The following is a 13,952-nucleotide window of genomic DNA, read 5'->3' as shown; positions in this document are numbered from 1 at the left end:
CTTTTGTTTTTTAAAAAAATGCTCTCAAGGAATGTGAAGCTGAAACTGGAAGTTGCTTTTCCTTTGTTTCTGCTTTTGTTTTTTAAAAAAATGCTCTCAAGGAATGAGGGTTGAGATGGCAAAAGGGCCGTGTATATCCATTTGGCCTTTTGGGAAAGTGTGTAGGGAAGCAGACCCTCTGAGAAGGACGGCCCAGTGGTATACCACTGACCCTGGCTCCTGCAGGCCCCAGGGGCTCAGCAGACAGCCCCCCTTCCCCAGCCTTCACTGCCTCACTTCACTTCTGGCTTCATCATCTCTCGTTCGGCCTGGGCTCCCTCCCTCTTCCAGACTACCCCACAGTCTGCCTGGATCCCACCCTCATGGATCTTTTTGTAACACAGACCTGTTTGTCTCTCCCTGCTAAAAACTGGCTCCAGCTCGAAAATCCTGCACCCAGAGACTAAAGTATAGGTCACTCAGCATGGAATTCAGATCCTCATGGGTCACGCTAACCTTTCCTCTGCTGCCCACCTCCTCCCACCCCTGCACCATGCTGGGGTGCCAGGGACATCCTGATCATAACATACACTCCAGTTTCTGTGCCTTGCACATGCTGATCCCTCTGGAACCCTTCCAATCCTGATGACAGCAAACTGACTCTGCCAACAAGACTCCGCCTCCCCGGGGAGGCCCTCCCCAGGCACCTGGTACATTCCTCAGGCAGTGCCATGCTCTTGGTCCTGCTGATGCCCCAAGGGGCCTCTCCAGCAGCCAAATCCCCATCTTACTCCAGGCAGAGGCATGGGGCAGACACTTTGTCTCCCTCATGGTTCCGGTTTCATCCCAAGGTGGGAGGCACCCCAGACTATGTTGGCTAGCCCTCCCCATCGCCAGCTGGGGAGAGGAGAGGGATGGTCTGGAATGAGGGAACACGTGTGCATGGGCACCTGCTGTACAGGCCACGGGTGAAGCAATTTGGCTTGGAGGCCAAACCCCAAGCTCCACCCAGTATCAGCTCGCTGACCTTGGGCAAGCTCCTTACTTACCTCTGTGCACCACTGTCCTCAGCTATAAGACAGGTTAATAAATCAGAGCAGCTCTGAGGTGGAGAGGCCTAAGTGAAGCATGCTCAGTAGTGCTGGTTCAGCCAGGCTCCACTGCATCGACGCCATGGCCAACGGGACAGGGATGTTCCACTTGGACAAGGAGGCGACCAGGGCGCTGAGGGAGTAGCCAAGCCACCTGCTGCTTCCCCTTGCCAACCACTGCCCAGCCCTCTCCCACTCCTGCAGTGGCCCAGCAGAGGCCAGGGCTAGGGAGTGAGGGGTGCGGGGTTGGAGTTGTGCCCCATTCCAGGCTAGGTCAGCTGATCCTGCTTTTCCTCTGTTGTTCCACTTCCCAGTGCAGGTGGAAAGAAAGGAACTCCCCATTTTTTAAGGTCTTGCTACAGGCCAGGTGAGTACAGAGCTGGTGGCTTTAATGTCTTATCCATTCCCATCAATGCCAAGAGGCTGGAGTTATGTTTCCATGTTAGGTAAGTCCAAGGTGACAGGGTTGTCCAGCAGACTGGCACACAGTAAGTATGGCATTCCCTTCTCCTGGGCCTCAAGTTGAGAAAAGTCCTACCCACCACCCGTGTCTGTTTGCCCCTCACTGTGGTGAGTGAAGCTGAATCACTGGACAAAATCAATTTAGGATCACAAGGACCCTCTGTTATACATCTGAATAGTTACATGGAGCCTGAGCCTTGACTCCACTCTTCTTTGCTTAAATCTCTTGGCTTATGCTTAGGTTGCACAGTGCACAACCCCCACAACTGCACACAGCAGCCCTGAGAACACCCTCAGAGGAGGAGTCTCTTTGGAGCAGAGCTGTTGAATCCACCCTTCTGAACTCCGGGATGTCAAATTCTTCCTCCAGCATTTCAGGGGTCCCATTTATTATTAAACAAACCAGTCTTAACTGGTCCCTAGTCTCCTAACTTCTGCCCCAAATCTTTGGCATTTGAATGCCTTGAAGAAATGATCTACCTTACAGGCCCCTGGCCTCTCTCTCATTGGCCCTGAGGTTCCCTCCAAGCTCACTCTCCAATCCCAGTCTCCTGGGCTCCCCTCCTTCACCTCTTCTTGGCATTGGGTGATCACGGGCAACCTCCCCTCAGAGAATTCACTGACTTCTCATCTTCCTTCCGCCTCGGAAACGTGGTCCTCCCTCCTTCCCTCAAGCCAGGACCGAGTCATTGCCAAAGCATCCTGCCTGTCCCAAGTCCAGTCCTGTGGATCTGTTTCTGTCCATCCCAGTGAGAAAGGAGGAAGCCTCCTCCGAGAGTCAGAGCCCACCAGAGCCTGGCGGTGGTCAGATGCCCAGAGGGCCGTGAAGCCTGGACGGCTGCGGGAGGTGCAGGAGCCGTGGGCCTTTGGCTTCTCCCCCACCTGAGCTTCCCAGGCCCTTGTCATCCCCAGCTCTGCCCTAACTCCTTGGCAGCTCAAAACTAAGAGGTGTCATCTTGTGCCCTATCCCCTTCCCCTCAGCCAAAGGTGGCAGACTGGTGGTCAACAACACATTTTGTTTGGACTGCCATACTTTTTTAAAGTTTCAATTAGCTGCTATCCTTTAATAAGTAATTTCACTTAAGAATCCAGAATTCTAGCTTCTCTTGAAAAATCATAAGATCCGGTACCATCCGACCCACATACCGGCCGGTGACAATCAGTTAGGGCTGCTCAGCTGTTCCCTTTCTGTGAGGCTTGCAGTCTGGTTTCTGCAGTTAAACCCTCCCAGTCGCCCTGGACATCCATGTCAGTGGCCTGGCCTCCCAACTGTATCTCTCTGCACGAGGCAGTCCGGGGGAAGGGACAAAAGCCCGCAGGTCTCGGCACGCAAAGGAGGGCAGAGCAGGGCAAACAGGAGGGTGGACAGTGCCAGTTGGGAGCCACATCCCAGCCTCTCTCCGTCACTGTTTATTGCTAGCAGCGTCCCAGGCACGCTGTGTGTCCTGTCCTGACTCAGGCCTGCCTCCGGGGGCCGGACTGCTGCAAACACACAGCTTGCCGTCCGCTGCTTCAGGCCACTCCACATTCTACTGGAGCTGGGCCTGGGCCTGAGGCTTTGTCCAGGGCCTGAGTAGGTACAGGCTTCCTTACTGTCCAGCCAGCTCAGCCAAATGTACACCAGGGGGTGGCAGCCTTGTCACAGTCCAACATGATGTTGAGAACAGTGCAGGGGGCCCCGCCCACAGACAGGACTGTGCGGGAATCCACACGGTACTTCACGGTGCTCAGGCCTCCCTCACGGTCCACCTTGAATTGTTCCTGGGAAGGAAACGGGGAGACAGTACATGCTCAGGGCCTTGTGGGTGCCAGGTGCCCATTGATGCCCCATGATCTTGTCATCAGAGGTCCTGTGCGACTCACTCAAGAGAGGGAAGCTCAGCGTCGTGAAGGTTCTTGCCCACGGCTGCACCCCCCCAGTAAGCAGAGAGCAGGGATTTTTTAGTTGACTAGTATGGCTCTTAGAGAAGAGGCTGTTTGAGGGATGGGGACTTCTGGATCTAAGGTTTGCCTAGGATTCCGGCACCTTCAGCTGAGTCCCCCTCACCCAGCCTGTGTGAAGGTCAGCCAACCCTGTGCCCAGGTGCCCATTGCAGCCACCAAGCAGGTAGGGTATCTAAGCAGAATACCATCAACTGAGCTGGGCCTAGCAGGGGATGATAGGGCCATTTGGACCCAAGAACTTGGAGAAATGCCTGGACCTGTTGGTTCCCCATGTCACTGTCTATCTGCCCCAGTTCAGGAGACCAGCCACTACCTGTTTTTGAGCTGCGATGCGCTTCTGGTCCCTCTTCCGCCAGGCTGGGTCATGCAGGTGGCGAAACGTCTTGTATCCAGTTGTGATTCCCGAGGGGCGGAATAACTAAGGAGGCCAAAGCAAGTTGGGTCAGTCCAGCCCTCCTGGAGCTCCGGCCCTCACCATTTGTTAGGCCTGCCACAGGCTACAGGCAGCGGCCTGCATTCCCATTCTGCAGAAAAGGTGGGCTAGTTGGGGGCAGGACTGGGATCAGGGTGCCATTTCCAGGGGTGCTATCTGCAAGCCCCAGGAACTTCATCTGAGGGCAGAGAAGGGAACCTCGGGGCGGCCATGATGGTCAAGAAGGTGGAGCCTGGGAGGCGTTACCTGGAGCCCGGCTCCTCTGATGCGCCGGTAGAACTCGTCGTCCTCACGGCCCCAGCCCCAGAAGCGGTTGGACATCCCGTTGCACTAACAAAGACAGGCAGCATCACTTGCCCCATCCTCCCAGGGTGCTCTCTGGTCTCCTACCAGAGTACCCAGCCCAAGCTGGGCCGGGCCCCCTTTCCTGGCAGCTTGGGACAGACACACCCAGAAATGTACAGTTCCCACAACCTCTGCAGTATTGGGGGGATAGTTAGCACATCCCAGTCCCTTTGCCTGTTCTTATGGGGCCTTGAACTTGTGTGAGATGATTAATTTCTCAAAACTGTCTGATCGGCAGGAAGGGACCTCTCCGGGGAGCTGGTGATGAGCAGAAATGCCAACTCCTGCTCGATTTCTGCCTTCCTATTTCTCCGGGGTGGCTCTGTCCGATCTCTTCCTCTGAGTGGGAGAGGGACAGCTGGGCTCTATGGCAGATACCGATTTTTGTCATCAGATTCAGGGCTTCATTTCATAAGGCTGCCTTCAGCCTTGTGAGGAGCAGGAGACCCAGGTGGAAGCCACTCAGTTCTTCCCACCCTGGCCACAGCCACAGTGACGGACCCAGGGATGGGCCCATGACCAAGGTAGGCCAGTCATGGTCCATGTGGTACAGCCCGGGGACTCCTGCTGGCTGCTGGGAAAGCAGCTCCCTCTTCCAGTGGACTTGGGCCTAGACAGGCACAGACTGCAGCCATGACAACCACCCTTCACCCCGAGTGTCTGGAAAGAAGTCCAGCCTAGAGAAGGCAGAAATGAGAAATGGAAAGAGAAACGGTGCCCTGCTGACACTGTCCGAGAGACCGGGCAAGCCACACGGGAAGCCAGACCCTCCTCTCGGCCCCGCCCAGATGTTTCCATTTTGAGATCCACTGAAGCCCCCCTTTTCTGAAGTCAGCTTGTACCTGGGTTTCTGTTACTGTGCTGAATCCTCCCTAACTGATCTGCTCGTTCCTGCTCCTGTCTCCTGTCTCTGGATGCTCCTGGGTTCTCCTGCTGGGCCCCAGAACTGCCGCACCTCATACCAGTGCCCCCTACCCAGGTGAGCCAGGCCTCACCAGCTGGTAGTGCTGCTTGGAGAGCAGCAGGATGCCGCCAACGTAGGTCTTGTAGTGGTAGAGCGGGTGGAGCTCCGGCGAGGCCACATGGAAGGGCCCCGCCTCAGGGAAGCCATAGTCCAGCTCCTCGTTGAGAGGGAGCAGGTCCACGTCATGCATGGCGATGTAGTCTGTGCTGTTGCCGCTCTCCAGGAAGCCCACGTTGATGAGTGCCGCCCGGTTGAACCTGTGCAGGGCAGCCGAGGCTGGGCAGGGGTGGGCAGCAAGCTGGCTCTCCCCCAAATTCTGCATGAGAGCCTGTCCCCCACAGCACCTACCCCGGTGCCCACGCTGCCCTCCAGGTTGACACTGACTTCACCATGGGGCTTCCCAGATGCACATCTGCCCCTCTACTCACTGCACAAATGTTTACTGAGCACCCACTTATGTACCAGAAACTGTTCAGAGCACAGGAGATGCAGCAATGAGAAATCAAAGCCCTGCCCTCAAGGAGCTGATACTCTAATAAGAAGAGACAAAAATAAACAAATAATTGAATACATAACATGGCAGACAGTGCTAAGTGCTGTGGAGAAAAGTAAAGCAGGGTGAGGAGGACCATGCATGCTGGGGGGTAGAAGCAGCTTATCTTTTAGACAGGTGGCCAGGGAGGGCCACAAACCTGAAGGCACAAGGAAATGAGCCCTAAGGAAGTCGGGGGGAGGGGCTCCATGCCTGCCAAGGCCTGAGGCAGGACAGACACCAATGTGGCCAGAGTGAGAGAGGGGGGCGTAGAGGATGAGGTCAGAAGGTGAGGGACCCATGACAGGCCTGTGATGGGTTTGAGCTTTGGCCCTGGATGAGATGAGGAGCCACTGGAAGGCTCGGGGCAGAAGCACAAAGTGCTATGAATTAGGTTGCAACGGGATCACTCTAGCTAGGGTGTTGAGAAGAGGCTGGAGGGCCGAGATAGAAGCAGGGAGATGAGGTGAGAGGCTATTACAATAATTTAGGCAAGAGATGATGGTGAATTAGTACAGGGAGGTGGCAGTGGAGAGGGTAAGTGGGCAGATTCTATTGGGTTGTCAGAAAAGTCATGACATATTTTTTTCTCTGTTTTTCGTTGCAAAAACTTTTCCGACAATCCAATAGATGGACAGGATGTGTTGTGTGAGGGAGAAGGAGTGGAGGATGACGCCAAGGTTTTTTGGCCTGAGCAACTGGAGGCATGGAATTACCATTTCCTGAAATGGGGAAGAGGGCAGAGGAAGCAGGTGTGGAGCAGGTGGGAAATTAGGAATTTAGTTTTGATCATGTTAAGCTCGAGATGCCTCTGACACCAGCAAATGGAGGGCTGGCTGCTCAGGTGGCTGGACGTGTGGTCTGGGCTGGGAATACAGCCTTGGGAATCACCAGGGTAGAGATGGGACTTAGGGCCCTGGGCCTGGACAAGATCCCCCAGCAAGGGGACACCCAGCACTAAACCCCAAAGAGCACTGAGACTGAGCGATCAGGGAGATGAGGCAGAGGCAGAACCCATAAAGGAGGTGGGGAGGGGGGGCGACCAGCGAAGAAGGAGACCTAGAGTGTCGCCCCAGAAGTCAGAGGGAGGTGTGTGAGGAAGGAAGACGTAATCCACTTGGCAAACGCTGACAAGAGGTCTACAGGTTGAAGGTTGATTAATGAGGTGGGCTCCTTGGTGATGTCAGTGAGAGCTGTTTTAGCAGCACGGTGAGGGTAAACAGCTGAGTGGAAGAGGTTTAAGAGAGAGCAAGGGGGAGAAGGGGAAGTTTTGCTATAAAGGGGAGCGGAGAAATGAGGTGCTATCTGTGGGCGATATGTGATCAAGCGGGGGTCATTTTCTTTTTAGATGGGAGCTACTTCAGTGTGTTGGTGTAAGCTGATGCAAATGCTCCAGGAGGGAAGAAAAAATCGATCATGCAGGAGAGAAAGGGGCCCACAGCTGCAGTGATGTAGGAGGCGGGGAAGGGATCCGGTGGCCATAGAAGAGCTGGGACAAGGCATCCAAAGAAACCCTGCTCAGAAGCTGGTACGTGGGTCCAGGAGGTATGGACTTGGGCAAGTTCTCTTCCAATTGGTTCTGTTTTCTCAAAGAGGAAGCAAAGTCATCAGCTGGGGGTACGGTGAGGGAGGAGAAGGGAATGACAGCAGGCTGGAGGATTTCGAGGCTTCAGGCAGGGCTGAGGGGCTTCCTGGGCCAAGGCGCATTGTCTCCAGCGACATCCAGCTGCCCAGGAGCAGGTGTGGAGCAGATAGTCAGGTTTCGTCAGGTGGAAGTTGTGCCAGGCAGAAAGGGACAAGGGAGTTGAGGTGTATATGCACGGGAGTGATTTTAACGGTGGGCCATGGAATGCAAGTTAGGTCGGGGAGAGTGAGGACAAGGAGAGTGGGCAGTGAAAATTGGGAGCATCACAGATTAACGGACCTGGTGGGGTCCAAGAACTGTTGGAGTCTGTCTCCAGCAGGAGGACGTTGGAGGGAAAGATGGGGGTGGAGAGTGAGATGCTTTGATTGTGATCGTGGGGGGAGTTTTTAGAAAGGGTACGGAGTTCAGAATAACAACGGACTGTGAAGAACTTTAAAGCCGTGGCCTTGACCCTCCCTTTCCCTAAGCCCCACAGCCAATCCACCAGCAAAGCAAGCCCTGTCTGCGCTTCCTCCACCCCTTCTACCATGCTGGCCAAGCCCCTGTCACATGAGAGGACTGCAGGGACTCTCAGAGCTCTCCCTGCTCCCCCACCTCTTGGTATAATCCACTCCACATAGAGCAGCTATGGGGATCTTTTTAAAACGGAAATCAGATTAGGGCCTTCCCCAGGCCCAAACTCTCCCCAAAGATGCCCACCACTTCCAGTGAGAGGGGTCTACCACCCCCTACCCTCCTGCCACTGCCGCAGATGGCCTTTCACAGGCCTGAGGCCCACCAGGCATTGCATTGCTGCCCTGAAAGTCCTGGGCAAGGTGAGGCCCCCGAAGAGGGAGAGCTGGGTCAGGTGGTCCCTACCTGAAATGATCCACCTGGTTGAGCACATAGATGTGGTGCGGGATCTTCTTCCTGCTCAGGAACCGGTGCATGTGGGGCACAAAGACCAGGAGCTCCTCAAAGCGTTCGCGGAAGGGCACCAGCACCGCCAGGCGGTGGGGGCCCCATGACAGGTCTTCTTCCCAGTGCTCAGGGGGTGGCTCTGGGGGGCAGGCCCGAGGTGGGCCTGGGGTCTCCTGCCCTTGTCCCCTGGCTGCCCGGGCCACGTCACCAGAGCAGCTGAGCTGCAGCCAGAGCAGGGAGAGGAAGCCCAGTAAGAGACAGGCAACGAAGAGGTGGAAGACGGAGCATTTCCGGGGGAGGCTGCTGGGGAGCAACCTGGACCTGGGACAAGAGCAGGAATGGGTCAGAAAGGCGGGGCTGAGCCAAATCCTTTCTTTGGCTTCCCCACAACTAGGACACACATGACTGGTCTGCCCCGAGCGCCTGGGAAGTAGTGCAGAAGCAACTTCAATGTTTTTGCTCATGCTGCTGCTGTGCGTCAGAATCCTGCTTACGGTTCTAGGCCCAGCCCCTGCCCCCCCCCCCCCCTCTGGGAAGCCCTCTGATCACTCCTGGGTCACAGAGCTGCCCCAGCTCCGTGATGCTCTCTTATTTTCTATGAGTGAGTCCTGTTCAGGCCATGAGCGCAGAGACAAGGCTCCTTGTCTCTTGCACTTGCCTCTCCCCAGGACAATGTCTCCTTCCTGTCCTGAGCTGATGGTAGGAGCCCCGCCTTAAAGATCCCACCCACTGCCTTCCACACCTGCTCCCTTGCAGGTTCACTGCCAACTGAAACGTTGGCTTTGTCCTGCTTCTCACACCAGAAAGTTCCCCAAGACCAGGGCCTGTGCTGGCATCAGTCACCCATGTTTTCTCTGGGAAGATCAGGTCTGTCCTCAAACCAATGCAAGACCCAAACTGACCGTGGCAGGTCACTGAACAAGTCTCAAAGCTTCAGTCCAACAGGCAGCCCATGTGACAAGAGATGAGAGACCGACGAGGGAAAGAAAGCTGAGGGATAGGGGCGGCACCCAGGCTTGTATCAGAAACAGGGAAGCGAGCCGGATAGCTTAGAAACGGGTAGTGCTGGGAGAGACTGCCCTGTGGATTAGAAAGTACAAAGAAATAGGTAGAATTCACCTGATTCCTTTGCCCCTCTCTCTGGAAGTTCCTGAGGATAGTGAAGGAGAAACTGAGGACTCCAAAAAGGGCAGCTTCCTCTGTACCCTCCTCCACGAATAATCTGCAAAGCAATCTGCCTTATAACCTCTAAGAGTCACCAGTTAGCTACCAGGTTTATAGACCTCCTAAGTGCCCCTTCACCCTTCCTTACCCATTGCCTCTCTTTTAGCTCAGGTCTCATCTGGTCTTTGCCCGGCTCAGGCCCCCTCAATCTCATGGATGATCCTCTTCTGTTTACAAGATAACAGCCAAATTCCTTGGCCTGATCATCAAACCCCTCCGACCTGGCCCCATCTCCAGCTGCATCCTATCACTCACCATGTGCTACAGTTTGGGCAACTCTGAGCTTCTCTGCTCACTATATTCCTTCCTGCTCCAGCCCTCACACAGCCTGTTGCTTCTGCCTGAAATGCGCTTCCTATTTTATCTGCCTGAAAGCCCCTCACTGATCCTTCAGGGCCAAACTCCAATGTCATGACCAGCATTGCCCACCCACGTGCACACTGCCCTCTATTGTGTTTCCGTGGCATCTGGTACTTCCCTCTTTGGAGCACTCCAAGTACCTGTGTCCCTGCTTGTCTTCCCCATAGGTAATCAGACTCCCATTTGTGGCCCCAGCACAAGTCACACAGCAGAGGGCGTGCTAAGTGAGTTACATGAAGGGTTCAAGCAGTCAGGGCATGCTTTAAGTCACACACTAGAGCCACACCAACTCCTGACTCTCTAGCAGTACAGCTGACAACCTGGAAGCCAGCAGCCCTGAAGCCAGGCCCAGGTCCCACACACAGCAGAGAGAAGGCTGGGTAGGACACCTTCGCAGGGAGCTTCTGACTTACCCCCCATTGTCCTGTGGTGGGGGTTTCCGCTGGAGAGGAGCAGAGCCCAATCCTGACAGTGGCCTGGGAAGGCTGGACCCTCTACAGATTCTCCCTCTGGGCTCTTTCTGGAGGTAGGGTAGAGACCGGGGAGATGGACAAGGGGAACTATCCCACCTTTGGGGGAAGAAGCAGTGACCATTATCCAGGAATACGGCATGAACTGGGCATTCCATGCACTTTCACATGCCGTTCCCTTGGTCTAACTTTCCCTTCCTACCAGGATCATGTCCCATGGGCACTCATATCCGGCGCTTTAAGGGCCCCAGCCGCTGAGCAACTGAATTTAGAGTTGAGTCCCCAATTCCTCAGGACAGTGGACACTGAGAACAGTGCCTCCTGGTGCCACCTGGTGGCAAACTCCAGATCTGCAGTCCCAGCTGCTCCTAGGCCCAGGCCACTCTGCTCTGAGTGGGGCAGACCAGATGAGGTTGTCTCCTTCATCAATCTGTGCCCAAGGCTAGGAAAGGGAAGATTTGAATCCAGGCAGGCTGGCCTCAGAGCCAGCACTCTTAGTTGCTATATTAGCCTGCATCTGTTGCACTGATCTTTGTACCCGTGTCAATAGCAAGAATTGACATCAGTAACTTTTTCTGGGAACACAGTTATGATCCAAAGGTTTATAGAAAGTGACCAGGAAATGAAAATTTTCTTCCATCACTTTTCCTTTCTTTTCTCAGAAGGTTTGAATACTCAACTGCTCTGGTTACAGCACGTCCAAACTGCAAAGGTGACTGGAAGCTACCTTCTCTGTGCCAGGCACAGTGTCAAGGGTTTTACATATACTATCTCCTTTAATCCTCATGTGGCCTTGCAGAGTAGTTATGATCCTTGTTTCAGAGACGGAAAAGCTGAGGTCAGAAAGATTAAGTGACCTGTCTCTGGTCAAATGGCTATCAAAAAGGATTCCTGCCCAGGGTTGATAACACAGTCCAGATTTCCTTTCTATCATATTCCTTTCTTCTTCCTTCAACACCAACCCTGAAAAACCCCAAAGGTAAAGAGTTGTGCCCATTATATTCCAGAATGTTTCGGCATCTGGCAAACTTAAGAGACATAAAGGGAATAAGGTGTGATTCATTGGGCAGAGACCTACTATGTGTTCTAGGTGAGAAGAGTTTTGGGGGTACATCTCAAGACTGAAGTGTCCTCCCAAATGCTGGCAACTAAATAGCTCCCTCACCCTAATTCTGCTTTAGTGGGAAGCATCCTTAGCTAAGGTTTGAGCCAAACCCATGCCTAACACATGGAGCAGGCCCCGTTCAAATACAGCGGCACCAGAAATGAACTAGTGTTATGTGTGAGGAGTGCCTAGTAAGTGCCAGGCAGTGGCCAGCCTGGCAGAGCAGACAGCTTCTGTCTGGTGTGTTCTTCTGGGCAGCCAGCAAAGAAAGGGAAGCATGAGGGAGGAAGGGTAGGGTCTGAGGCTACGTGGATGTGATAGGAGGCAGAGACCAGAAAAACGGAATAAAGACCCTTTGAGCCCAGGGACAGACAGAAAGACAGCGATCCACTGAGAGAGGTCAACGGAGTCAGAGACCCGTACAGAGAGGCCGGTGGAGAAACACAAAGATCCACAATGAGAGAAAGCGACTTGCAAAGAGAAGGGCAGAAACTCACAAAGGGAAGTCAACGGAGAAATACAGACCCGCAGGTGACGGAGACCTGCGGAGTGACGAAGACTGATAGAGGCAGAGACCCACAAGGAGAACCACAGACCCTCAGACCGCAGAGACGGAGGCGCGACGAGCTCGGGCTCCTAGATTCCGCAGGGCGGCCCGGAAAAGATGGGCACCCAGGAGGACCGGGGCCATGCCGGCCGCCGCCGCCGCCGCTCACCTGCCGTCCTCCCAGGGCAGCTGCGCCGCTTTCCTCCGGGAGGGGAACATCGTAGGGGGAGGTGGCGGTGCATGGGGCTTAGGCTCCCAGCCGGGCGGGCCCAGACTCCCCGGCCTACGCGGCGCCTCCGCCTCCCGCCCCGCCCAGGCCCGTCCACCCCGCCCCTCGGTCCTCCAAGTCCGCCGCTCCGGCAGCGCCCTTTTCCCCCCGGAGCTGCGGTATCAAAGGTTCCGCATGCCGAGGAACACTCCTACCGCCCGACTGCTAACTGCCCTCCCCGCTTAACATTCCGAGAAACTGAGGCCGTAAAGAGGGCTCAAATAACTGGACAGGGACTGGACTGACTCCAGACTTCCAAACCAGCGCCCTGGGATAATTTGCATCTTCCTTCTCTTTTGGAGGAAAGGAGGAGACCGTCTTGGCATCCCTGTTGTCAACCCAGGTGTATTCTTCCTCTGCAACAAGATTGGAGGAGGACAAAGCCAAGCTCAGGGCCCAGTCTTGGGTTCGACTGATACCCCAAGGAGTAGGTTGGAGTCAGGCACTACAGACTGATTGACTGGATTCGAAATCTTGACTCTGCCAATTCAGCTGTTTAGGGGCAAGGCACAATCTCTTTGCATGTTCCCTCACCTGATCATGTTTCTTGATCTACATGGCTGCTCTGAGGACTAAAGGGGAAAATGCACTTGGTACAGCAATGGGCACAATAGTTAACATTATGTAAATGATAGCTATCATCCAGGAGAGGAGTACTTTGGTGGAGTTGAGGTGAGAACTAAGGGGAATACTGTAAGGACATTAAGTTCCCATATCTGCCCTGCTGGGCTGGCTTCCCATCTGGGAAAAGACAGTGGCAGCTATTAATCTCCTCTGCTCTTCCAGGCAAACTTTAAGTTTCTCAGTAAGTAGCTAACATCTATTGAGTTCTTACTACATGCAGTCACGTGTTCTAAATTCTTTACTACTATTACTTTTTAAAATTTTTTATTGGGGAATTGGGGGATGGGAACAGCACTGGGGAATTGGGGAAGGGAAACAGACAAGTTCCTGTCCTTTTGTTCTTCAATCTGGTTGTGGAGGACGTTGCTTCACTGGCCCAAGTTGGCCATCATTGCGCTCTTCCCGGACAAGGCAGATCAGTGGCCGGCTTCTGGACGGCTGCTCACAGCGGCTGCTGGCTGCTCACGCTGGCTGCTGGCTACACACAGTAGCTTATGGCAGCCCACTGCATCAGGGGCTGCAGCCTACGCTGTCGCCGGCGACTCACTGCAGCCCAGCTCCAGGTTGAGTTGTTGTTCAGCATCTTAGCTGTAGAGGGCAGTGTCACTGGCCCTCATATGTGGGATCCGAACCGGGGACCTGTGGCATCCCAAGCGAGCTCTTAACCAACGCGCCACTCGGCCAGCCCTTTCTACTATTATTTCATTCAGTCCTTGAATCCTGTGTTTATTATGCCCACTTTAAAGATGAGAGAACTGAGGCACAGAGACAATTCAATATGTAAGACCAGGTAGTTTGGTTGCACAATCTATGGTCTCAACTACTCTGCTTCTAAGAGGACTTCACTATGGGTGGGAAATTAATCATTCCCGGCAGTCCCCTTTCCTCCCTTAAACCCAGCAGCATACAATCCACTGGTCCCCTTCCTGCTGAACTCTCCTAGGGCACTGCACCCCCTACCAGAACCTTGGCAAATCTAGCTGAGGTTTGGCTGACGACAAAGGTGCAGCTGACCCACTGCAGAGACCAGTCAGGTAAGGCCAATGATGAAAAGTAGGG

The 13,952-nt window shown here is 54.4% G+C and overlaps 1 protein-coding gene across 2 annotated transcripts; it reads right to left on the bottom strand.

The window, feature by feature from the left end:
• Positions 1-1,438: 1,438 nt before the first annotated feature.
• Positions 1,439-12,316, bottom strand: B4GALT7 (beta-1,4-galactosyltransferase 7). Of its 2 annotated transcripts, XM_019655650.1 has the most exons (7): positions 12,171-12,316; positions 10,293-10,448; positions 8,254-8,616; positions 5,250-5,475; positions 4,156-4,239; positions 3,790-3,894; positions 1,439-3,293 (listed from the first exon to the last, which is right to left on the bottom strand). In XM_019655650.1, the coding sequence occupies exons 1-7, from the start codon at positions 12,218-12,220 to the stop codon at positions 3,138-3,140; spliced, it is 1,140 nt and encodes a 379-aa protein (XP_019511195.1). In that variant the 5' UTR covers positions 12,221-12,316; the 3' UTR covers positions 1,439-3,137. The 2 variants fall into 2 exon arrangements, with proteins under 2 accessions (XP_019511195.1, XP_019511196.1); XM_019655651.1 differs by lacking the exon at positions 10,293-10,448.
• Positions 12,317-13,952: the final 1,636 nt, after the last annotated feature.

This window comes from Hipposideros armiger, unplaced genomic scaffold, assembly GCF_001890085.2.
Source record: "Hipposideros armiger isolate ML-2016 unplaced genomic scaffold, ASM189008v1 scaffold_242, whole genome shotgun sequence".
NCBI lineage: Eukaryota > Metazoa > Chordata > Mammalia > Chiroptera > Hipposideridae > Hipposideros > Hipposideros armiger.
Note: the sequence above shows the minus strand (reverse complement) of the source record. Positions and strands in the feature narration are given on the sequence as shown.

Bases quoted from the DNA above. Each gene is read 5' to 3' on its own strand.
- B4GALT7 (XM_019655650.1), bottom strand. From the start codon at position 12,220: ATGTTCCCCTCCCGGAGGAAAGCGGCGCAGCTGCCCTGGGAGGACGGC. The intron at 10,449-12,170 runs GTGAGCGGCGGC...CTTCCCCCAAAG, and splicing joins CTGCCCTGGGAGGACGGCAG to GTGGGATAGTTCCCCTTGTC. The intron at 5,476-8,253 runs GTAGGGACCACC...TGCCCTGCACAG, and splicing joins AACCAGGTGGATCATTTCAG to GTTCAACCGGGCGGCACTCA.